Consider the following 27,156-nt stretch of genomic DNA (forward strand, 5'->3'; position numbering starts at 1 on the left):
CCTATCCCTAACATAAATAGCAACTCCCCCTCCCTGCCTGCCAGGCCTGTCTTTTCTATAGAGCCTGTAACCTTCCATTCCAACACTCCAGTCATAGGGGCCATCCCACCATGTTTCTGTGATGCCTACTATGTCATACTCCCGTAGTCGTGCACACATCTCTAATTCCTCTTGTTTGTTTCCCATGCTACGGGCGTTTGTATAGAGGCATCTGAGCCAAGCTCCAAATGAAGCTGGCTCATTGGCTTATATATATATTTTATATTTTTCTCCATATTAAGCTTTTATTAAACTCTTTGTAATAGATCATGACCAGCTAAAAAAAATGACACATTAAGAGCAAAAACTGCATAATTACAGGCCTGACAATGTTTTCATTATTATTTTGCCTTAACTTGATGTTTAATTTTTTTCAGTTCCCTATTATCTGCTGTAAAGCGATGTTTTAATGGAAAGTGTTTTTATAAATGCCTAAAAAGAAAAAAAACCTGAAAATCCCAAACTAAAAATTTTGTTATGCAGAAATTCTATAGCAGGCATATTTTTCTTCCCCAGCTACAGAAAGGACTGCAAGATCTATGCACTGTTGCTGCTAAACTGCGAATAAGAGCCAAGCCAGATGATTTGAACTAAGAGAGATATCTATGAGAGTTGTGGTCCCTACAATGAAAACATGGCTAAAAGGCATCAGTAATGCCAAGAGGAGGAGAAAGCCCCTCAATAAAAGGTAAATTATAACCATATTGTTCTTCTGGGTGTATTTTGAAAGTATCTGGAAACACTAGGATATGAACCATTTGTCCACCCATAGGATATGCTGAGGCTTCTTCCAACTTCCATTCTGAAATTACCTTGGAATAAAAAATTAACTGCAAAAGTTAAGAAATAAAAGCAAGATTTCCTGGCTTGTTACTGTGGCTCTACTTCTCATTCTATGAAACATTTGAATCCCTTACTGCTGTTTTATTATTGATTCTTCTTTTCAAAAGATCTTGCATAGATGTTTGAAAGACAGAAAACAGAACTTCTATTTGGTATTTGAGAGTATTACAGAAAGCTAAAATAAAGCAATTTGATCCTCATATAGGTAAAAATACCCAATTTGCTTAACAAGAATTCTATTAGTATTATCTTTAGGTTATGATGGTCAGACAACTTTACACAGAAGGTTAATACATTAGTTAAATAATTTAAAAGATATTTCTGCCAGCATCCTCAGCCAATATTGTTAGAGTTTTGCATTTTCCAGTAAGAGACAAATAAGCAATTAATGTAATCCTTTTGTATGCAGGAAACAAAACTGTTTCTTCCTCAATTTCAAGATCCATTTAATTCAAACTATCTTCTCATTTAACAAATAAAAACCATAAGAGTAGAATCAGGTTTTGGCTTCCACACAGGATAACTCATTATACATCATCATCCATGACATCTGAATGAGTACAAGATAACTTGAGTTTTATATCTCTCCCACAGTCAATCACCTTTGATTTGACAGATGGGAATCTGTTTATGTGACTGATATCTTAATTTTAATCAAAGTAACCCAAACACATAAAAACCTTCCATTATGATGATTTTCTTATTAGACTTTCCTGACTTAACCTTCCCATCACCAGCTGTTGTTACAATTCTCTTCAGTAGTCTGAGCAAGCTGATAGTACCTTACATTATTTCCCAAAGAAAACCCAGGCAAAACCCAAGTTACTTCCCAGTGTTCTTTATGATAAACTGAACAGACTGAGTTGTGCAACTCTCACAGAAAGCATCTCTCCTAGACCACCTTTCTCTATATCCATTGTGACACTTGAAACTTTTTAAAAAGGGAATGTCCGAAAAACATGCAGCTTCCCATTTTGACACATCAATGCCAGATACAGACAAAAAAGTATCCTCTGTATTCCTATTCCATCCCCCCCCCCCCATCTTTTTCCTTGTCTATGTCAGGAAATCTAGACAGAAACAAGTTGAGAGACATACATTCTTTCAATACAGTATCTCAGCTGGATACACAAAGAAATATGTTCAAAACTGCTGTTTATGTAGCAGAATATCAAGAATCTACCAATCCCTCTTTATTTATCAAAAAAAGCATTGTTCAGGAATGCTCTCTCTGCATATGTTTCCTACTTCCTTTAGGTTTGGGTTGTTTTTTTTTTTTTTGTTGGTTGGGGGTTTGGAGTGTGTTGAGGGGCTTCTTTTCCTTTTTTTTGCAGCCTCTGATATTTGAGTAAACAGAATCTGGCTTCTTTGCCTCTCATTTCTCCCTATAGCTGTCCTGATGCTTCCATGCAGTGACTGCAGTTCATGGTAGCACAACCAAGCTCTTCAGTGATGCTGATGCGTTACCAAGTTTTCCTCAGAAACTCAAACAAGAGAATAGAAAGCACATTTTTTAGCACTTCATAAGTCAGCTAAATCAGTTTCACATTTCCCAAGACAGGTACTTCTGTAACCTGACAGTGTACTGTGTAGTGCAAATAATATGTACACTGCTGCTTCTCAAAGAAATTTGTAGTAGTTGTTTAGTGAAAAATGTTCTGCAATTAAATATATCAATTCTGCTATAATAATATGCCTTCCAAAGATGAGATTTAAAATCGAATTATAGAATTTTTATTAATATGACACAAAAATATATTTGGATTTTTATAACACCAAATACAGCATTTCAAATAATAAATTTTATTGACAAATTAAAGCAGACTGGATAAAGACCTAATCATATAAGCTAGGAAGTGTCTGGAGGACTCAGAAAAAGGGAATGGCACCTTATAGAGTTGCTGATAAACTTCTAATAAAGTAGCACACAATTTGGAAGGAGTCTGTCACAGAGCAGTGTGTTCTATTTAAGCATATTTGTTGTCTAGATGCACCTGGCATGGTTTCATAATTCACACCCTTTAGGAGCAAGCTGGAAGTGAGCTAGAACTCTACAACCAAAATACCAGTTTCAACATACAGGAAGCAACATAATACATATCTATTTAAACTATGAACAGTAGTTCTCAAAAGTTCTGATGGCAAGTTACAGGATTAGACATTTTACGTACACAGCGCACTTCATTCCACAATAGCTCTACACAGAAGTCAAGGAAGAGAGACCTCCTTGAGAGATATGGGAAACTACATTCCTAGAATAGACTATGAAAATAAATGCCGGAAAAGGTTATTAAATTAGAGGGTACCTTGAATACTGAAGGGTCAAAAACTGAAACAACAGCCTGGGTAATTAGAGGTCATATAGTTTCATAGTATTCCTATCACAAAGTGACTAATGTCCCATGTGAGATGAAGACTGTCCTGAAGTGACAGTTTGTAAAAAGAAAATTTGTTTATTTTGGTCCAATGACAACAGTAAAATGTATTTGATATGGCACTAAGAAGAGCTGAATACTGCTGAAGAAGACCAGAAGTACTGCCATATCCACAACAGTATTAGAAACCCAGATGCTCTGGAAAGGCACTGTTTGAATCACGGGGTACAAAAAACTCTACGTATTATTTCTACTTTAAATTGTCGCCTATTAAATGGAAGGTGTTACTTGAAATGTTTTAGTGGATTTGGTTAATCTGGAAGGAACATGTTGCTCTGAGTATGGGTATAACATGATATACCCTGTTTTGCCACAGGCATCTTATTTCATTAACAGAGTTGAAGAGAAAGGAAACAAACAGACAGAATACATGAAAATTACAAAGAATAGAGATTAGGAGGGTTGCCAGTGCTATTTGGAACACAGAAATGGAAGCATACAGACATTTTTAAATAGTCTGTGGAATTCAAATGAAACTTGAAGAAAAAAACCCACAGTAAATTCCAAGGAGAAATGTGGGAAACAGCAACAGTGAAAGTTACCTTAAGGAATCGAGAAAAGCCAGGTGACAGAAAATTTGTAATTGGTATTGATTATAAAAATGCTGGTGCAGTTTTGAACTGAATATACAAAGACCTTATATCACAGCACAATAGAGACTTTCTTCTCTCCAAACATGGATTTTGTGCAGCTAGGTTTGGAGTGTTTTGTTCACTCTGAGCATGCTTTTTCAGAAAGATGATGACAAACATGAGGGAGTTCCAGAGAATGATTTCTTTTCATGGACTACAGAACTTTGGTGAAAAAATAGGCAAATACACACATATTGTCATAAATGAAAACAAGCATGTTTCTAAATACATACATAAAATTTAAATATATAAATACTGATGAATATAATCAGCAAGAATAAAACGAAGCATTCATAATTTTTCCAGAGCATTGGAAAAGAAGGAAGAGTAACGAAACACCTGACTGGTTTTACATGATGAAAAAGAGTTCTTCTAAGCTTCTTCTAAAGTCTTATCTTGAAATTTCAGGGTGTAAAATTTCAGGCATACCTGCAGTGTGGCTGAACAATTTGTGAATACACACAGTGACACAGCTGAAGAACATCTAGCATCAGCTGAGGCACAACAAATTGACTTCTATTGCTATTATCTATGTACATAAAGTTAGCTTTGTGTTGGGGCAGACAAGACTTGTGATCCACACCAGACATGAAAGATAAGAAAACAGTAAGAAGACTCTGTTAGGGGGCAGACAAGTCAACTATTTGGATGTACAGTTTCACAAAGGAATAAATGTAAAAGTAGGGAAGCCAAAAGGTAGAAAACTGTGCAGAGGGTCTGTATACAGGAGATTTTTTCTTTCTCTTTTGTATTGATCAAGAAACAGAGAAAACACATTTCTATCTCAGAAGGATATCTAGTGATCAATAAAAATGCTGCCATTTTTTTTTCTCTTCACAACAGTTAATGTATATTATCATTAACATTCTGTAACTGTAACTGTCTGCCACTTAAGTCTGCCACTGGCTTAAACCACGACAGTTCTGTAGTTCCATGGAAAACATGTTTGCATTTGAAAATGTAAATCAAAAGTTCCCTAAATCTTGGGCACATGCAAAAGCCTAATGTTTGTCCACCAACAAAAGCTTTTAAAAACAACAGACTGTATGAGCATTTCCAGTACGGATTTAAAGACTATTCCCATGAACTATAGGCAAAATAAGATTGTGAAAAAGAAGTGGTTGTATCTAAAATATTAAGCCTACACTTTGGCTTTAGCCCAAATGCAAACTACCACCAACTGCCATAGCAGTTGAATTACAGCACTCCCTAATAACAACTACAACACAATTTCCTTCAAATTCAGCCATCCATTGGGTGGATTTTGCTCTTTAAATATCCACTTGCATTTCATCACTTCTAGCTGCGTAGACAAGAAAGTGAAGGACATTCACAGTCCTTAATTTAACTGACCTTTGCCCCTGAAAATGTGAATCAGTAACTGGTTCAAAAGATTCTCCCCATCCACTGACTAGACAGCGGCTATACATTTAAAGACCAGAGATACGTAACAAAAATCAGATACTGCGAGTATGCCTAAAATTGTCTGTTCCATTATAAGAAAAAAAAGTAATTACACATTATTGAAACAATTGAAATAACCTGGTATGATTCTGATACAGTGTTCAAAAGGCAAAGTGAGTGGGGAAACCAAGTAAACTTTTTTGGAAGCTTAATCATAAATATCTGAAATTTAAAGAAGTTATTTTCATCAGATATATTATGCGAGGCACTTAATTTCAATTTAATAAATAATTATAACATTCAATTAGCATTAATTCTTTGAGCTGTAAATACTCTCAGGAAGTAACTTTATCTTGTACAGTACAATAGCGATCATGTATCTATGCTCAGAAAAATGTGTTTTCTAATCAAAAGTACAGGTGCATTAAGGAGAAGCAGGACTTAAATCATTCCAGCTGAAATAGGACCCAAGGGACTACCCTTCCTACTCAGAGGAAAAATGCTAACATGTCTTCCAGTATCAAATTAAATTACTACCAGTTCTAAAATCACGTCTCAAAGATGACATCCCAACAGTACAATGTCATGATCACATCATTTCACTATCAGTTCAGTAATGAAAGGAGCATGCTGAACAAACACCACACACAGAAGAGATTAAAACAACTTCCTACATCAATGCAAGTGCAATTGCACATATTATGTTGACATAATGGATTTTCCATTTCAAATTGGCGCTCACTGACCCAGAAGACAGTAAATATGGGGCCAAAGCTTATGCTTCTTCATAATTTTTTGTAATGATACATACTGCCAAGCTAATTTTCTTACATTAAAAATGTTTGATTGAATGAATGATCTAATAAACCCTGTCATTAGAACAAACCTTATCATTGCGACTTTGTAATTAGAACTGGGATTCAATCTCTCTGCTGTGATTTAAATTTAGGCTTGCAAGTTAATCCAAGTTAAATGTTAGTTTAATGCAAGTTAAATGGGTGAAAAGTGAGTAAATACTGTCCTATATAAATTCTTTTTAAATATCGAAATAATTCAACAGTCAGAATACATAATTCTGTTATAATCACCTCATCTTGCATACTCATTGCTTTAAAAACAACTGTTCTATAGCACAAGTTCTCAATGATTTTTTATATCAGTGTGGTTTTATTACATAGTCTAAAGACACTTCAACAACTCATTTTTTTTAATGGCTCACTGTCCTGGGTTCAGCAGCAGCAGTCAGTTTTTCTCCTTCTTAGTAGCTGGTGCAGTGCTGTGGTTTTGACTTTCGGCCTGGGAATAGTACTGATAAAGCCGATGTTTTCAGTTGCTGGTCAGAATGTTTACCCTGACCAAGGACTTTGTGAGTCTCATGCTCTGCCAGGGAGGAGGGGAAGCCGGGAGGAAGCAGGGACAGGACACCTGACCCAAACTAGCCAAAAAGGTATTCCATACCACAGCACGTCATGCCCAGGGATGTAACTGGGAGTTTCCCAGAAGGGCACGTCCTCTTCTCTGTCGGGCTCATTTTCGGCGGGTGGTATTGTATTCTCTTCCCTTGTTATTTCTCTTATCATTATTATTATTGGTGGTAGCAATAGTGATTTGTGTTATACCTTAGTTACTGGACTGTTTTTATCTCAACCCGTGGGAGTTACATTCTTTCGATTCTCCTTCCCATCACTCGGGGGGGGGGGGGGGGGGAGTAGGAACTGCGTGGCTGACTTGCCGACTGGCTTAAACCACGACACTCACTGTAACATCAAAACTAACCAAACAAATCATCATCACCTGTCTTAATTAGTTTGAGTAACAGAAATGAAGCAATGTATGAAAAATACTAGGTGTTTATGTGTGGAGTTCTCATTTGTTTATTTCTTGTCCCAAATGCTGCTTGAGATCTGTAGCTTGTTTCTGGCACTGGCTGCAATGCTTCCTCTGGCACTGCTGCTTAGTGTCAACCCTGAATAAAGGTAATAAATCAGGAAAACTGAAACAGAAATTCAGCCCTCCTTCTACACAATGCTGGGAATGCAACCTTCAAAACCATTAAGTTAGTTTGAAAGGAAGAAATCAATTTAGCCAACACACTTTCCAATTTTGTGTTGCTTTAGCACAGCAAATGATCTGCAAATTCAGTTTTACTAGCTCTAGCATGCTGTGGTCATCTTAGACTCTACTCATTTTCTTATACATTGAACCTTAGGTTTTAGTTACTCCAGGTTTCTAGTATATAATGTAAAAACATCAGAAGTAACGTACAGGAGCATTTTCTTTACACGCTTTTCTAGTTACACAAATGTCATACAATAGATTTACAAAAATATTTTTAGATTCCTAATAGGAAAAAGCTAAACTGTAGCCACGGTTGATAGAACACATTTGTAAGTAAAAGGCATTGCAGGCATGTTATAATGAACTCAAATCAACTCTAAGTTGAAAGTCTAAGCAATTGAAAACTTACATGAGTACTTAAGAGAAATCTAAATATGTTAAATTACAGAAAGAAACACTTGAGGCACTCAATCTTAATTCTGCCCTTTAGCGAACATAAGCAAACCAAAAAAAGTATGTGATTTTAGAAGTTGCCATTAATCTAATTTGAACCATAAATAAAAAAATACTTCAACTACAATCACACACTCATTTCATAAGACAAGCCATAGCCGTGAGGTTATTAGGTTACTTTTCCTTTTTTAATTTCCTTACCTTAGCTCCTCATACGTGGAATGCAACCAGATTTCCTGTGCAACATTTACTGGTGCATGTTACCTCTATTGCTGTTCCTGTTTAGCTTTTCTTGATTATGTTGTGTCAAGCAATATTTTCCCCCTACTATCTGCCTCTCACACTCTAACCTATAATACAGTAGTTGACAATGCAGTAGCCTGCAAGGGAGAATTAAAGGATCTCTCTTATCCCACTTTCCCTTGTGCAAGACACAACAAAAGCCACACAAGGTTTTGCTTAGCAGCGCTGTACTGTACTACTAGGGAAAATTACACCAAAAAGCTGTTTGATTTTTTTTTTTTTTTTTTTTTTTTGGTAAGGGGACTGGAAATCCATTATGCTACATTTTAGTTTGAAAATAATTTTTTGAGTCAGAACCCAAGGTCAGAATAATTCTCTCGTGCTATATTCCCTATTGCCTTTTCTGCTTCCAAGTTGTGTGTCACTTGACCTGTCCATAGATACTACAAAGTTACAGATGAAATTAAAAAAAAAAAATCACCTCTCTCCCACAGACTCATACATTTCCACACCAAATGGCAGATCTTTTTTATTCCAGGACTATCTCACCTCTGGAGTGACATCTCGTGGTGCAAACCCTGTTCCTCCAGTTGTTAAAATCAAATTAAGTTCCTTTTCGTCACACCAATCTATCAGCGTCTCCTGAAAGAGAATATGAATCCTGTCAGATCTACCACATAATAAGTGGGATACAGTTATATCAGAAAACACTTGAAGACTTGAAATGCCTTAATAACATATACAGAATAAATATAGGAAATCGTAAAATCACTCATGGCTTTTCATACAAATATTTTAAACCACTATTTATAACCAGCATATGACAGAATAATTCAAGTATCTGTATTTTTGGAAATGGAAACTGAAATTCTGTTCTCCATCTCTTCACCTGAAATGGAAAACAAGAATTCACAGTTGTTCATTTATAACACTGTTTATTTTGATTTGGGGAAGTAATAGATTGTGTTCGTTTAATTCAGACTACATGGTTGATTCTCATTGCAGTAACTTTGGTTTCTGTGCTCTTTTAACAGCCTGAAAAAAGCAAGAACCATATATTTGTAAGTTTATCTATTAAAAGATGTAATAATACACATGATACAGCAACACAAAAGATTATCTATAATCATCTTTTCTACATTCCCTACAAAATCTCAGTAGGACTGTGTAAACCAATTCCAAGGCTGGACTAAGAAAGTTTAAGAAATGTACAAATTCAATGAATTTACTGAATTTATTCAATGAATGTACTGGAGAACTCACGATACTAGAGAATAAACCTGTATCTGCCTGCAAGCTCCATCACGCAAATGTATCCAAGGATTACTTTATAAGAAGCATCAAAGCCAAAGGTTCTGTCTTTATTTCTTCTTTCTTTACCTATTTCTTCCAATTCCCCTTTTGTATCATCTCTTGACTTTATTAATATCACACTTAAATAACCAGAAGTTTCTACTTACATGAACATTTCAAATAAGCTCAAGAAAAGCACACACAATGTCTCAGATCTGTATAGATAGGAACTATTAAGTCTAATTTCTGATATATGTTTTGAAAAAGCAGGAATTACGTGGTAAACACCATCTTAAGTCTTAGAATTGTTTGCTCAAATAACATACTTATGCATCAGAAAAATTATCTTGAAGAGGTGGCATCTTCTCTATTTTATCATCTAAAAACATATTTGACTTCAAACAGCCACAAATTTCAGAGAATACTTGAGAGAAGTTCAGTGTAAAAATGTGTTCGGCAAAGTTAGAGCTTAATATTGTGTATATTTTACAAATTATTAACATCAATAACTATGTGTCAGTATAAAACAGGAGGGAGAGATTTCGTGTTGGGTTTTGTTGTTTGTTTGGTTTTTATGGAGCATTTTACCTGCCAAACTTCAACTGGTTTTACAGAGAAAATAAATCCTTCCTCTGTTCTCATTTTGCTACAGTTCTAAACCACTCCAATTAACATGAGGAAAAAAAAAAGTCTCGTAATAGCCCACAAAAAGCTAAAGAAATCAGTTAATATCCTAACTCTTCAAATAACCTGAACAATAATTAAATGTGTATTACTGCTATTGCATCAGTGTACTTAGGCAGATATATAATTCTCTACCAAGGTCTAGTTATAGTAAAGAGACACAAGTTTTCAGTAAGATGACCTTTGACTATGAGGCAGTAAGTTTAACTTTGTGTTTCACTGTATTTTAGACATGTAAATTGTACATGTCATTTTAAAACCATGTAAAAATACCTGAGGGATATTCAGCTTGCTTGCTCTCTCTCTAGCCCACAAAACTCTATCTTACAAAACATTCTCATTGACGTTCTAAGTACCTAAAAAAGGAAGCACCACCCTGATTAGTTGAGGACAAGAAGCTACTCATATTCACTTTGCTTCTGCCAGCAGTGAAGCTTGATTCTCCACTGGCTTTGCAGGGAACTGAATTTGCTTTGTCTTCAAATGAGAATTCCTCTAGGCCATAAACCTGATATTTGGCTTTACCAACGCTATACAAACAGAATTATTGTGTAACATTTCAACCAGAGAAAATATCATTAAATATTTTTGTGTATCTTTCTCCTCTTCTATTGTTTCACTGATGATAAGCTTTAAAGATAAAATGAGACTACATCAAAGAGTTATGCAAATCACTGTCACTCCATTCAAGTCAATGGAACTATGCTGCTAATGGAATTATGGATAAAAATACAGTATCTGGCTCAGGAAAAAAAAAAAAAAAAAAGGACTGTGAAATTACTGCCAAATTTTCAAAAGCCAGAACAAAACTACAGACCTCCAGGAAAAAAAAAGCAATCAAACCAAACCCAAAGAAACCAAAAAACCCAGCAACAGCAACAAAACCAACCAAAACTAACAACAACAACAACAAAATAAAAAAACCAGCCAACCAACCAAAACCAAAACAAAATCCCCCAGCTATTAAAAAGCTTAACATATTTAACAATTAGTATGCTAAAATAGGCTTTTTCAGATATTTTCTAGTATCAAGGTAGACAGGGAGAAATGCAGCTACTGTAGTCAGTTCCTCTAGACACAATTTTACTTCAAAAGCACACATCTGTGATTCTTACCTGTTCAGATTTCACTGAAGTCCTAGAATAATTACATCAATTACGTTTTTCTGCTGCACAGAAATAAAATGGTGGGTCAGTTGTCTCCTTAAGCTTTGGATCAGATATCTGTGCTCTCTATCTGTTTCTTTGCATTTCCCTTTCTAAATACACTTAATTTTTTCTCATTTAAATAAGTAGGAAATCCTTCGGACTAACATACAATTTATATCCAACACCAAAGAGGTCTTGTTTCAGTCAGTCCCCTCTCTTTCCCAAGTTGGAACTACTTGCTGGACTTCTTATGCACTGCCCAATCATTGAAATTATTTCAATTATAACACAGCCCATTCAAAATTTTACTTAAGATCTGTTTGAATTTTCCCCTGACCGGCCTTGATTTCACCAGAGCAGAAAAATGTTGCGTCATTCTTTCTCTGAGTCCTTAGTCTTTCACATACGAATTAATTAAAGCCAATAAAGATCATTAACTCATGGAAAGAATGCCTAATGTGTGTGGCACAGGGGAAAGACCCCATGTTTACCACACATACATACTTGCAAATCCATATGGGCATCGTCACCTTAAGACAGACTAAGTCTAAAATTTGTACAGATGTATTCTTGTGGCACTGCACCTAAGCTAGCGCCTTCTGACATTTCAGTCAGTGAATGGATATAACACAGACATATTCCCTTCTGCTGTAACTCTCAATGTCCAAGATTGGAGTACTGAATGCAGTTCTGGTGTCCTCAAGATAAGGAGGACATGGAGCTGTTGGAGCAAGTCCAGAGAAGGGCCACAAGGATGATCAGGGGGTTGGAGCATCTCCTGTATGAAGACAGGCAGAGAAAGTTGGGGCTGTTCACCCTAGAGAAGGCTGCATGGAGACCTCATAGCAGCCTTCCAGTATCTGAAAGGGGCCTATAACGATGGCAGAGAAGGACTCTTCATCAGGGACTGTAGCGATAGGAAAAGTGGTCATGGGTTTAACCTTAAACAGGGGAAGTTCAGGTTAGATATAAGGAATAAGTTCTTTACTGTGAGGGTAGTGAGGCACTGGAACAGGCTGGCCAAAGAAGTGGTAAACACTCAGTCCCTGGTGGTGTTCAAGGCCAGGTTGGACAGAGCCTTGGCCAACATGGTCTAGTGTGAGGGATCCCTGCCCATGGCAGGGGTGTTGGAACTAGATGATTTTAAAGTCCTTTTCAACCCTAACTATTCTACGCTTCTACGCAAACCTAATATTAGTCTAAGTCAGTTCCTCATACATTTAAAACAAATTCTAGGACTTGAGTATCTCTTCACTAAACCACCCAGCCTTTATCTGAAGGATTCAAGTGAGAGAAAATACAGCATAATTTAATTTGGTAGATTTTCCCAGCACCTGTTAATGTAACATCCACTAATCTCTGCAAGTAAGTGAACAGGAGAAACAAATAGGGATTCCTTGCTGGAATGAAAGGCTCAGTTCCCTGATCTTTGGAGATAACTGATGTTTGTGGGTGACTTATCTTACTAAATGTTTGCAGTCTCTTGCAATAAAGCCTTATTATAATCACATGCACTCTACATTTCTGTCCTTTCACTTAAATAATGGAGCAGAGCTGTTCTACATGTGTAATTAATTATTTCCTTTTCAGAGTGACAGTCATCTGTCATTGACACAACATTATAATGTATGCTGTTAGCCAGAAATTAAAACTTGAGAAAGATTGCAAGACTTCTCCAATCCTCACTGCTACTGTACGCTGTTCTTCCGCACAGATACTGAGACTCTGAGTAACACTCTTAACTGAAGCAGAAGTACTACAAAGCACATAGAAATGATCACAGTAGATTGGACCAAATGCCTATATTGAGTATTGAAACTGTTTATGTAATTCTATAGTTAACAAAGATCTTCGGTATTTTGGCACATGCTAGATTTTTCTAGCACAGTGCAAACTTGAAGTTATCTCATCTGATATGCAACACTAATCACTTATGAAGGACCATTTAAAATGTTGAAATTTAATGGAAATTAAATTTAATATTGATATTTGTTCAGAAATCAGGAAACAATCTCATATTGGACTTTGAAACAGAAGTTAGTATAAGCTGTTTCACAGACACGCATACATTCCAGGATTTCTCAAAACAATTTTATGTGACTGAAAAGATCATTACAGATTCTGGGAAAAATTACTGATAGTGCTTAGAAATGCAAAAGTCTGTGCTCCTCAGAACAGATCTTCTCAAAAATATAAGTTTTGTAAAATTATGTAACTTCTATATTTGCAAATATATCCTGTTTACTCTAGGACAGTATGTTCCAAAATGCAAGGAAAAAACATATAATAGTATGTTCGTAAAGCTATAATGATAAATCTCCTTACCAATCCAAGCCAAATAAGAACTGTTGCATAAAATGCCACATTAAATAACAATTTAATGTTCCTTCACACCTTGTCGTCTCATGCCAACAGAGCTTAAAGAGTGTCTGAGATAATTTTCATGTATGATTATATAACATCATCATAATGAAAAAATTACAGTGAATGAGAATATGGAAAAACATATCAAAGAAGAGGAAGTCTGCATAGTCACAGTTTTGCTAAGAAAACTGGATATCATTTTGACCACTGAGTTTCAGGAATACAGGAGTTGGTACATTAAGATCTCATAACAACCTTTACTTACTCATGTGGCTTGACCCAATCTCACTAAAGATTGACCCTGACACTATGCCATGAGAGAGCATATGTAATTGCATGAATCAGAAATTCACGCCACAGCACACAAATACAAACCAGGAAAAAAAGAAGAGATAAAAGAAGCCCAATTGTTCATCTCTGTTGTGTATTTAGGAGTTTAAATCTTGTCTATTCAGCTGAACATGTCTTGTCTATTAATTTTTAAGGGAAAATCAAGCATTGAGGACCATTCAAGAACAATAATACCCATAAAGCAAACGCACTGAAGGAAAAATAAAGAGCTGAGTACAACATTCAGTTTGAAAAACAGGGAAGGCTTTATAAATATTAATATATTCTTGGATTTTTTTTTTTTTATTTCTTATGCCCTATTTCATGTGAAGGTTTTATTTCTTATGCTCACAATCTTTCTCTTACTGCTTGAAAGCTTTACTATTTTTATGTGCGAAGTAACAACTTTGCGAGTAATCAATCTCAAAATGATTTCAGAATATCAGAAAATGAAAGACTAAAACACCATGAAAATACGCTTGACACTTTCTATTACCTCCACTCCTTTTTACCTTCTTCCACCAACAAAGGTGGAAAGTAAGAGAAATATAAGGATTCTGTTCAGAGTGTAATCATGTAATCACTGTAGTCAAGAGACTTGGATGAAACACAAGAAGTACCTGGATGTGCCTGAATAGACATTTTCATCTGTTCAGATTCTATTGAACATTGTTAGTAGACTTTGGAAGATTTCATGGATGATTGCAGTTTTCAGTGTTGCAGTCTTTTTGCACTGTTGTTTTTGTAAATATAGCTTTATAAATACTACACTAATATATTAAAAGAAGTTATAAAAATGCAACTATTTTACTGAAATGCAAGAATAAAGGAAGAAAGTAATAAAACCGTACTCTATAAATGGCTTAATTTTTAAACAGAAATTTAATTATAGGCATTTTCCACTTAAAATAATTTGCAGCTCTCAAATATTTCAAGGTTCAACACAAAAGTGCAGTTATAAATATCTTGTGTTGATTTCCTCTCAGAAAACAAAGGAGAAATTCAAACTACCTTGACATATCAGTTTTAGTGTAAACAAGAAAAATTGTGATTTTATTGTATGATTTAACAAATTGAATTAAAATCTACAGGGACGTCTTGATCAGATGCAAACCATAAGTCTGTATGTGCAGCAAGGCAAAAGACTTCTTTCTACATGAAGGATATGCTCCCATCTACTGTTGGTACCACTGGTATCCTCCTAGAGTGCATGCTAAGGTCTTCAAATCACAGCTACTCACTGGAAAGCATCAGTCACTCCAGTATAACAGTTTTTCTCAGATGCCTGGAGGAAGGGATGGAATTTAGAAATGTCAGAAGAGTCAGAATTATGTACTTTCCAAACATGTCTGTTTTTCGAAACAACTTTCACGTCCACTCTGAATTCAGCAGATATATATACGTGTGTAAGCATATATGCACACATGCATATCTTTACGTAACAAAAATGTACTATAGCAAAAGCACCAAAATGAATTGTGTCTCATTTCTGTCACATGTAAAACCCCTCTCTCTAAAAATACTAACTTACTAAAATAAATATTACAATAGTTACAAAAACTCTGGTTTTTTTCAGAAGTTTTTTGAAACCAATTAAAAATTTAAGGAAAACATAATGCATCCTTGCCAGTACTACTTTTCCCAGTTAGAATCCTGACATCTAATACATATTCCTCTAATTATTCCTACAACAACACAAGCTAAATAGCAACTGGAATGAAAAGGAAAGAAGAGAAAAACATAAAACCAACTAAATTAATCCAATATTGCTCAGTAATACTGGATAATCAGACTTTTTTTCTCCCACTTTTTTTTTTTTTTTTTTTTTTTTTTTTTTTTGTTTTTGTTTAATTAAAGCTGCACTTTAAAGATCTGTTATCACAAGACATAAATGCTTGAGTTTGGAGTTGTAAACTTCAGATTAATTGTGCAAAACAAGATAGCTTTTCTCCACACTATCTTCCGCTTTGCTATGTTAACGCTCATCTCAGGTTGTTTAAAAGACTCTTTACTTTGGGTTTTCCCAGATCGTAAAAAGGCAGCTTGATATTACGCAAGTCAGTAACTTTCTAAAATGAGAGTTCTTTATAATATTTTACATATGTGCACCCACATGTACAGCACATATATCTCACGTACCACAGATCAGAAGTTTCACTAAACTTTGCTGGCTGTAACTAAACCCAGATAATCTACACGTTAATCTTACCGAAAACACAGAAATGGTAAAGCCACAAACAACTGCAAATTTCTTTGAGCTGCCACGACAACACTAACTGTTTCAACTCTAAGAAACTAGCAAAAGCATGTTCATCATAGGCAAAGGAGGTATGTCTTGGAGAATTCCAAGTACAAACAGGTGAGAATCATATTTCTGTAATAGCCCTCATCTCACATCACCTTCACTTCTTAGAAACTATACTTGAAAATAAAAACTTGCAGAATTTGCATGTATGTATTTGCTTGCAGGGACAACACATCTCCTATTTTAGCAAGGTTCTACCCTGCATCTACTTGTTTTGCTTCCTGCCTATGGCAGGAAGTGCAGTGGATTAAAAATTTAATTACAAGGCTTTTGTGGTTAAAATAATAAACACAATGAGAAACCCAGCTGTGGAAAAAAAAATGTTTAAACTTAAGTGTTCGCTTTTCTGCAACTATGAAGTTTTAAAGAACACTGTAATCGTAAAAATGTAATCGGTTCTTACAGAACCCAGTTCAGCTTCTAGCTTCATTTTCTAATAGTAAACACAATCTCAAATGTTAATTTATATGCTCAGCTAAAATTGTGTAAGACATTGTTTCCTTTTACTTTTAAAATAAAATTACAACTTATGTAATTTCAATTTGTGGTGTAGCTCACAACGGAAATGACAAATTGAACAGAGTGAAAATATTCAAATATCTAAAAAAGTTAGGACTGTGGGGGGGAAGAGATAAAACCATCAGAAAGACAGAGAGCTACTCAGTTTGTGGTATAAAGTCCCCCATGTGTGTATTGTTCATGCATATCATCCACAGTCAATGAATGAAATTTTCTTTTAAATACAATCTACTGCTTTACCTGTGAAAATACAGTAAAGAAAATTTACCTACCAACGAATGGCTGCTGTACTTTGAGATACTTAGTCCATACATATACTCTAAGAGTGGGTGGGCTCGTGGCCTGCCCTGGTGTGTCCTGGGAGAGGTGCTCTACCTCCTACCCTCTTCCTGCTTGAGGCATGACATACAGGGCAGAGTGCATCCGCCACCACTTCAGTTCCTCTTAAATGCACAATCAAACCTGAAAGAGATTCAGAAAGAGGGGAAAGGCAGGTAGGAGACTAATGTACATGCAGACTATACCTCTCAAAGAACACCAGTTACTGACCAGTAACCTTTCTTCTTTGAGTCTGCATGTACATTCCCACAATGACTCACTCTGAACAGTTACCTTTGCCTTTTACCACCCAGAAGAAGGCCTGAGGACTCCCACAAACAACTGCAACATCACTCCACTGAAGGCTGAAACAGCCCTGGATACTATTAGGCTAATGTAATGCTGGGTGAAAGTGAAGACTGAACTCCAGGTAGCCTTACGGCAAATGTCCAAATACCATGCAGTACAGATACCAAGTCTGCCCAGAGATCTGATGAATTTGCTTTGGGCATTTGCTTTTGCTTCTTTGGAGAAGAAGTTCCTTGAGCCCATGTAGAGCCAGAAAGCCATCTGAACAATCGCTGTGTGAAGTTAAGCAATCCTCTGGATACTGCTACAGTGCAACAAGCAAAGAAACAAACTAAAAGGCTTGGACTTGTGAAGAGAAATAATAAAGTCCTTAGAAAACCAAGAATTTAAATTATAAAATTCAATCAGAGAAGTATAACATCTGGAAATTAGTAGCGAAGGACTAATTGCCTAGCTACTCTGGAACTTCAGTACCACTTCAAGAAGCAATTTTGGGTGACTGAAGAACAGATACTCTGCCCTTATAAAAGCAGTATGCAAAATGGCAGCCATATGGACCCATATACTTCAGCAGCTGGTTGAGAAAACTTACTGGATGTGTCACATTCATAGACACAAGCAGAAGGAGTAAGAATTTAAGACCTCAAAATGGGAGAAGGAACCACTATAATGCAATGGTTTTCCATGGCTATTTAGTCATGAAAAGTCCAATGCATCCTGATCAGCTCTTGGTAAGCTATGAGTTCTGATGTGTAAGAACATGAGTATACTCAACCAGAGAGAGCAACCTGGAATCCTCACCAAAGTACAGAAAAGAATCAAAGGAACTGCATGTAACAAATAAAAGAGCCGTGATCAAAGCAGCAACACACACATCATACAGAAGTGCTGCTGGCTATCATTACTCTGGAGAGTAACAAGAACTGACTATCCTAGAGATCAACTAATGTTTTGACATGGAGGGTCCTGAGACTGCCACAGGTTGAAGAAGAGCTGAAATACAATGTCTATGGATACTAGAAAAGAAATCTCACATAGAAGTATATGAATACACCCACTGTCAGAAGAGGTGACATTACCCCCCCAAATATCAAGTTTGTCTTTACTGAATGTCTATCTGTAACTGTGCCAATTCTAGTAACTTACAATCAATATACCATAAAAGGAGAAGCAGCATTTTGCAAGCCTAATCCAAGCAAAATTGCTTTATGGCTTTATTAAGCCAGGCAGCAGAATGAGATGCTGAAACAATGAGTATATTTTAGCAAAAGCATAGATCAGACTTAAGTCCTCTCAAGAATATCCCTAAAGGAAACAGTAAAAGTTACTTGTATCCTCACTGGAATTTCCTTGGTGAAGTCTGGTCTATCAAATTCTAAATCATATACTAAAATAGGCCTAGGTAGAATCTGTTTTTTCTCTATCCAGTTCAAGATTATTTTGTCATTCCTGGCAGACACCCGTCTAAAAAACATATTCTTAAAGATCAGTGAATATTTTACTTTTGGACAAATGACAACTGGAAGAGCAGCTGATTAAAGCAGTTTAAATGAAAATTCTAATTTTCAGAAGAAATGTAGATACTTGGTCTAAAGTATCACTGCAATCTTATAAAGGACTGTAAAGAGTCAAACTACTGAGAAATAAAGGCCTCACAGATGATGCACTCCTTCAGAAGTGATACTGTTTGCATTTTGTAGCCTGGGTAAAGGTACTGGACTGTTTCCTAACCTGAACCAAAATGTTCTGTATGTTTATATAGTCAAATATGTCATTATACTTCACTTCATGAAAACTGAACTCTGAATGATGCATGCATCTATTGGTCTGAATGATCAATGTGGGGGAAAAAAAAAAAAGCAGAATGTTTAGAAGAGATGCCTGCAAGCTCCTGAATTCCAGGTACTGATACTGCTCCAGCCAGAATGGAGTGACTGTGGTGACTCAGACACTGCTTTTTCTTAATCACAACAGAATAAGGGTATTGGTAGACAAGCACAGATCTGAAACGCATGGAATTTAAAAGACATCTCTCTACCAACTCGGATGTTTTTCCCGTCTAGAGAAGAAATCTCTGCATTTCTTGATGTTACAAACACAGATTAATCTTTGGTGAATAATACTGTCAATACAATTGCCTATATACCTATTCAGAGAAGTATATGTTAAGAAGATGTGGCAACATCTGAGTCAGTCAGCTGATCGGAGCTAGCCCAGCTAGAGCCGGAGCCGGCACGCTTCAGAGACCACGAGGTTCAGCAGAGATTAGGAAAATCAGAGGGGATAGCACAGAGACATCGCGATTCCCGACATCTCCCGATCCCCGAAGCCCCAGCAGCCCTTGCGAGAGAGCGGCTGACGTGGCAGGGGGCGTTCCCGCGGTAACGGCGACCGCACCCCTGCCCCTTGCCTTGAAAGAGCCTTTGGGAGGGCAGCGACCGGTCGCTGACCGCCGGGCGCAGGGAGGAACAAGCAGGTCGTGTTGCAGACTCTGTTGCTGGTGTCCCAGACTGCTGACCAATATGGTCGCCTCCAGAAGGAGAGCTTGCAGTAAGGAGACTGTAGCAACTCAGACAGAGACCCTGTCCCAAACCGTGGCTGTTCAGGTCTCTGGCTGCAGGGAGTGCCAGAGCCTGCTGCTGCCGAGGGAGGGAGGCCAGCATTCCACCTGTGTGAGGTGTGAGCAGGTAGAAGATCTGCTTAGATTGGTGGCAGAACTTAAGGAGGAGGTCGAGACGCTGAGGACCATCAGGGAGTGTGAAAGGGAGATCGACTGGTGGAGTAACTCCCTAGCATGTCAGCAGGAACGGTTCCAGGGAGATACCCCCCAAAAGGGGATGGACCCCCTGCCCTCTCAGACAGAGGGGGATGGCCCGAGACAGCCCCTGCTCTGTAGCTGTTGCGCAGAGGTAAGGGACCAAAAAGACGATGAGGGCTGGAAGCGAGTTCCAGTTCGGAACCGTGGGCAACCCTCCTCCCTTCCTGCCCTGCTTCCCCAGGTGCCCCTCAGTAATAGGTTTGAGGCCCTGGATCTTGATGGAGAGGTAAGTGAGGATGTGGTGCAAGGCCAGACTACAAGGTCACATAGGAAAAGGCGGTTGACTTCGCACCTCAAGACTGCCTCTGACAAGAAAGAAAGAAAAGTCATTGTCGTAGGCGATTCCCTTCTGAGAGGAACAGAGGGCCCGATATGCAGAGTTGACCCTCATCATAGGGAAGTGTGTAGTCTGCCTGGAGCCCGGATCAGGGATATCACCAAGGTGCTCCCCAGCCTGGTGCACCCGACAGACTACTACCCGCTGCTGGTCTTCCAGACAGGTGGGGGGGAAGCTGCTTCCCGCAGTCTGAGGGGGATGAAGAAAGACTACAGGGCCTTGGGGCGGATGGTGAAAGAGTCTGGGGCTCAAGTGATCTTCTCCTCAGTTCTTCCATCTTCCAATGATGATGTGGGACTGAATGGGAAAATTCAGTCCGTAAACAATTGGCTACGAGACTGGTGCTTTAGGCAGGGCTTTGGGTTCTTTGATAACGGCTGGTTTTATAAGGCTCCAGTCTGGATGATGGCACGTGGGAAAGGTTTAACTCACAGAGGCAAAAGGATGCTGGGGCATGAATTAACAGGGCTCATTTGGAGAGCTTTAAACTAGATTCGAAGGGGGATGGGGTTGTAACTGGGCTTGCCCCAGTGGGGCAGCACTCTAGGATTGATGAAGACCGGGAGGCCTCCTATAATCCTAGGGTGAAATTGGTGAGCTCAGCTCCCTCCTTGAAATGCCTGTACACCAATGCGTGCAGCATGGGAAATAAGCAGGAGGAGTTGGAGACCTGTGTTAAGTCAGGAGATTATGATCTGGTGGCAATTACAGAGACGTGGTGGGACAGCTCACATGACTGGAATATAGTCATGGAGGGCTATGTCCTTTTCAGGAAAGACAGGCCAGCCAGGCGGGGTGGTGGGGTTGCTCTTTATGTGCGAGAGCAGCTGCAAGGTACTGAGTTCTGTCCAGGAACAGGGGATGAGCGAGTTGAGAGTCTGTGGGTGAGAATTAAGGGGCAGGCTGGCAGGGGTGATACTGTTGTGGGTGTCTGTTACAGGCCACCAGATCAGGGTGAGGAAGTTGATGAGGCCTTCTACAGGCAGCTGAGAGCGGCCTCACAGTCACAGGACGTGGTCGTCGTGGGGGATTTTAATTTCCCTGATGTTTGCTGGAAGGACTACTCAGCAACCCAGCCACAGTCCAGGAGGTACCTCCAGTGTATGGATGATAACTTCCTCATGCAAATGGTGGATCAGCCAACCAGGAGAGGAGCGCTGCTGGATCTCATCCTCACTAACAAAGAGGGTCTGGTCGAAGCAGTAAGGGTTGAGGGCTGCCTTGGTTGCAGCGACCACGAGATGGTGGAATTCAGGATCTTGTGTGATAGGACCAGTACAATAGCAAGTAGAATTGCAACCCTGGACTTCAGCAGGGCAAACTTTGGCCTTTTCAAGCAATTGCTAGGGGAAGTCCCATGGGCAAGGCTGCTTGAAGGTAAAGGGGCCCAAGATAGTTGGTTGACATTCAAGAATTGCTTATTCCAAGCTCAAGAGCTGAGCATCCCGACACGTAGGAAGTCAAGGAAGAGGGCCAGGAGACCTGCGTGGCTGAATAAGGAACTGCTGGGTATGCTCAAGTGGAAGAGCAGAGTTTATAGGTCATGGAAGGAGGGGCTGGTCACTCGGGAGGAATATAAGGCTGCTGCTAGAGGATGTAGGAAGGCAGCTAGGATGGCTAAGGCCTCCTTAGAATTAAATCTGGCCAGAGGGGTCAAGGACAGCAGAAAGAGCTTTTTCAAATACATAGCTGATAAAACTAACACCAGAGGCAAGGTTGGCCCACTGGTGAATGGGATGGGTGCCCTGGTGACAGAAGATACAGAGATGGCAGAGTTATTGAATGCCTTCTTTGTGTCAGTCTACTCTGCCGGAGGCAGTCCTGAAGAACCCTGTACTCCTGAGACCTCAGATGAAGTCAGGTCACTGGAGCGGTTTGCCTTAGTCCATGAGGAATGGGTTAGGGACCAGTTGAGCAATCTGGACATCCATAAATCCATGGGTCCAGATGGGATGCACCCGCGGGTGCTGAGGGAACTGGCGGAAGTCATTGCTAGACCACTCTCCATCATCTTTACCAAGTCTTGGGAAACGGGAGAGGTGCCTGAGGACTGGAGGAGAGCAAATGTCACTCCAGTCTTCAAAAAGGGCAAGAAGGAGGACCCGGGTAACTATAGACCGGTCAGCCTCACCTCCATCCCTGGGAAAGTGATGGAACACCTTATCCTTGATGCCATCTTAAGGCATGTCAAGGATAAGAGGGTTATGAGGGGCAGTCAACATGGCTTTACCAAGGGGAAGTCATGCTTGACCAACCTCCTAGCCTTTTATGAGGAAATAACATTGTGGATGGATGATGGCAGAGCGGTGGATGTGGTCTACCTTGACTTCAGCAAAGCATTTGACACAGTCTCCCACAGCATCCTCATAGCTAAATTGAGGAAGTGTGGCCTGGATGATCAGGTAGTGAGATGGACTGCAAACTGGCTGGAGGACAGAAGCCAGAGAGTTGTAGTCTATGGAGCGGAGTCCAGTTGGAGGCCTGTATCTAGTGGAGTGCCTCAAGGGTCAGTATTGGGACCAGTATTATTTAATATATTCATCAATGATTTAGATGAGGGAATTGAGTGTACTGTCAGCAAGTTTGCTGATGACACTAAGCTGGGAGGAGTGGCTGACACGCCAGAAGGCTGTGCTGCCATCCAGCGAGACCTGGACAGGCTGGAGAGTTGGGCAGGGAGAAACTTGATGAAATATAACAAGGGAAAGTGTAGAGTCCTGCATCTGGGCAGGAACAACCCCAGGTTCCAGTATAGGTTGGGGAACGACCTGTTAGAGAGCAGTGTAGGGGAGAGGGCCATGGGAGTCCTAGTGGATGGCAGGATGACCATGAGCCAACACTGTGCCCTTGTGGCCAAGAAGGCCAATGGCATCCTGGGGTGTATTAGAAGGGGGGTGGTCAATAGGTCGAGAGAGGTCCTCCTTCCCCTCTACTCGGCCCTGGTGAGACCGCATCTGGAATATTGTGTCCAGTTCTGGGCCCCTCAGTTCAAGAAGGACAGGGACCTGCTGGAGAGAGTCCAGTGCAGGGCGACAAAGATGATTAAGGGAGTGGAGCATCTCCCTTATGAGGAAAGGCTGAGGGAGCTGGGTCTCTATAGTTTGGAGAAGAGGAGACTGCGGGGGGACCTTATTAGTGTATATAAATATATAAAGGGGGAGTGTCATGAGGATGGAGCCAGGCTCTTCTCAATGGCAAACTATGATAAGACAAGGGGTAATGGGTATAAACTGGAACACAAGAGGTTCCACTTAAACTTGAGAAGAAACTTCTTCTCAGTGAGGGTGACAGAACACTGGAACAGGCTGCCCAGGGAGGTTCTGGAGTCTCCTTCTCTGGAGACATTCAAAACCCGCCTGGACACATTCCTGAGTAATCTTATCTAGGTGTTCCTGCTCTGGCAGGGGGATTGGACTAGATGATCTTTTGAGGTCCCTTCCAATCTCTAACATACTGTGATACTGTGATACTGTGTGATACATATTTTGAAGATTTTGAAGATAACTGATTGCAACGGCTATTCTATGGCAAGCACACCACCACCACAGCTGGAGTCATTAAGTAATGGGTAGATCTTGCTCATGCAGTGCAATATGATGGTGCTATTCACCCAAAAATCGTTGTTTTGATCATCAGTGTATGGATACAGAACAGCACTCCAATTTTGCCCAGCAACACTTCCAGAGATGCCCCTCTTTTGCAATGAAGAAGGCATCTGAACTGACATCTCTACATATTTGTAGTAGATCCCCCTAACATCTGAGAGATTTTAAGATTACTATCGGGTGTATTCATTTTCCAAGACCTAACGTAAACTTAAACGTAAACTTAAACTTAAACGTAAGCTGTTCCCAGCCAACCAGTGCAGGTACAGGCCATGTGACATAACTAACGGCATGATCTGATTGTGATCTATGATTGTCCTAGCACTGTTCAGATTTCTTCTCTTTCCTGAATATTAGTTAGATGAAAATTATCTGTGTTCATTCTTCTACTGTAGCGTAAAATAAAAGTTCTTGTAGAGGACCCTGAACATTATGTGTGAGTTGATGGAGAAAGGATTCTTGTACAAATCAGGTCACTACTTGTGAGTATGCAAAGATATATATTTTTCCCCAGGAAAAATGACTGCTGCTGGCAAATAAGTAGCAAATTACAGAGTACCATTTTCAGATGGTAAATGACCTTCCAGCTCTAATATTCAATGCCAGATTCCGGAAGATAATAAACCATAAGGAAGAAAGCCCCTTCATCCAAAACTAAGCAGTGCCCTTTATTTCTCAAAATATAAAGGAAGGTATGGACATCCTGCTTTGATACATTCTTGTGATGGGAGGTATATAAACAATGAAGAGAAAGGTATATAAAAGAAAAGAAAGATGATTCTGGAACTGTCCTGGTTTAGCAGTAGCAGTCATTTTTTCTACTGGTGCAGTGCTGTGTTTTGGCTTTCGACCTGGGAATAATACTGATAAAGCTGATGTTTTCAGTTGCTGGTCAGAGTGTTTACCCTGAGCAAGGACTTTGTGAGTCTCATGCTCTGCCAGGGAGGAGGAGGGGCCGGGAGGAAGCAGGGACAGGACACCTGACCCAAACTAGCCAAAGAGGTATTCCATACCACAGCACGTCATGCCCAGGGATGTAGAACTGAGAGTCCCCGGAAGGGCTGGATCATGGCAGGGTGGGGGTGAGGTACCGGTTGGTGAGCGGTTGTATTCTCTTCCTTGTTATTTCCTTTATCATTACTATTGGTGGTAGCAGTAGTGATTTGTGTTATACCTTAGTTATTAAACTGTTCTTATCTCAACCCGTGGGAGTTGCATTCTTTTGATTCTCCTCCCCGTCCCTCCAGGAGCAGAGGGAAGAAAGGTGGGGGGGGAAGTGGACTGCGTGGTTCTGATTTACGGCCTGGGCTTAAACCACGACAGTTCTATTTTGGCGCCCAACGTGGGGCAGGAAGGGTTGAGATAACAACAGATCTGACTGAGGCACAATGCTGATTTATTGGCTCTCAAAGTTGTTTCTCTTGATGTCACAGTTTCTGTATGGTGTAGCTTACTTAGAGCCGGTATTTGCTGTGTTAGTGTTTATCAAGTGTGGGCCTTGGGCTAAGGTTCTTGTTTCATTGTACTTTATGGTAATGGCTTGTAATGCGGGCGGGCTCTGGCAGCTGGGCGGGATGGACGTGGCCGTGGACTTGTACCTGGCCGTCCCGCTGCTCTTCACTGTCCTGGCCCTCGTCCTCGCCTCCGTCTTTGTGAGGCTGCGGGGAGCCGAGGGGGAGCGGCCCCGGGAGCTGGCGGCGGCCGAAGCGGCCCGGGAGAGCGGCTCCGGGGACCAAGCGGCGGCAGGAGCGGGGCCGGAGGCCGGGAAGGAGGCGGCTGCCGAGCAGCGGGAGGAGGCGGCGGAGGAGCCGAGCCCCACGGCCGAGCCCAGCCCCGCGGCGGCCGAGAGCATTCCCCAGCAGCCGTCTGCCGAGCCCCGTGAGCCTGAGCCGCAGGAGGATGCAGGAGACCCCGCAGCACTTTCCAGCAAGGCAGAGGAGGAAGATCTGGACTCAGAAAAAGAGAAGCTGGTGGTGAGAGAGCCTTCAAGCACAGCAGCTGCACCAGCCCCAGTGACAAGTACAGTAGCATCATTTGAGAGTTCTGAAGGTTTTGAATGGCCTTTGGGTACCCTTGGAACCTGCCTGCTGATTGTGATGGGGATCACCATGTTGGCACACACACAGAGTGTGTTCTACCCACGACCATTTTGTCTGATCCCGAGAGTTAAGCAGAGTCAGGTTTGGGTCTTGTCTGGGTTTAGACAATACAGGGGGACCGAGAGGTTTTCCCCAAGGCTGGACAGCCATGAGTGTCATGGTGTGTGGGACAGTATGGGCGAGTATCTAATCCACTGGGCCCCTCCAGTGCTTTGGAAGCGTCGGAGATGGAAGGCAGCTGTGTGGAGTCCCCAACAACAAGTTGCAGAGACTGCTGCAGGGGAGGGTGAATTATTTTGAGCCTGATGGGCCCATGACACTTCAGGCCATCAGGGCAGAGATGCAACATAGAGATGGACTCATGATCGAGGGGTGGACTTTGCAATGGGCCTCTCCTGCTCTGAAAGACTGTTACAAGTGATGGTATATTGAAAATGTGGGATCTGAGCATGACATGAATGGTATGGAATAAGGGGTGGATACTGTCCTGGTTTAGCAGTAGCAGTCATTTTTTCTACTGGTGCAGTGCTGTGTTTTGGCTTTCGACCTGGGAATAATACTGATAAAGCTGATGTTTTCAGTTGCTGGTCAGAGTGTTTACCCTGAGCAAGGACTTTGTGAGTCTCATGCTCTGCCAGGGAGGAGGAGGGGCCGGGAGGAAGCAGGGACAGGACACCTGACCCAAACTAGCCAAAGAGGTATTCCATACCACAGCACGTCATGCCCAGGGATGTAGAACTGAGAGTCCCCGGAAGGGCTGGATCATGGCAGGGTGGGGGTGAGGTACCGGTTGGTGAGCGGTTGTATTCTCTTCCTTGTTATTTCCTTTATCATTACTATTGGTGGTAGCAGTAGTGATTTGTGTTATACCTTAGTTATTAAACTGTTCTTATCTCAACCCGTGGGAGTTGCATTCTTTT

General features: G+C 40.2%; 1 protein-coding gene across 6 annotated transcripts in view; it reads right to left on the bottom strand.

The window, feature by feature from the left end:
- GPHN (gephyrin) overlaps window positions 1-27,156 on the bottom strand; it is a gene marked incomplete at its 3' end in the record, with an annotated part of 311,539 nt that overhangs the window by 138,256 nt on the left and 146,127 nt on the right. For all 6 annotated transcript variants that reach the window (XM_080619965.1, XM_080619964.1, XM_080619962.1 and 3 more), the window contains exon 4: window positions 8,657-8,749. In XM_080619965.1, coding sequence (XP_080476091.1) covers window positions 8,657-8,749 — 93 coding nt within the window. The remainder of the gene's footprint in view (window positions 1-8,656; window positions 8,750-27,156) is intronic.

The sequence above is a fragment of the Psittacula echo genome (genome assembly GCF_963264785.1).
Source record: "Psittacula echo genome assembly, chromosome: 5".
Lineage (NCBI taxonomy): Eukaryota > Metazoa > Chordata > Aves > Psittaciformes > Psittacidae > Psittacula > Psittacula echo.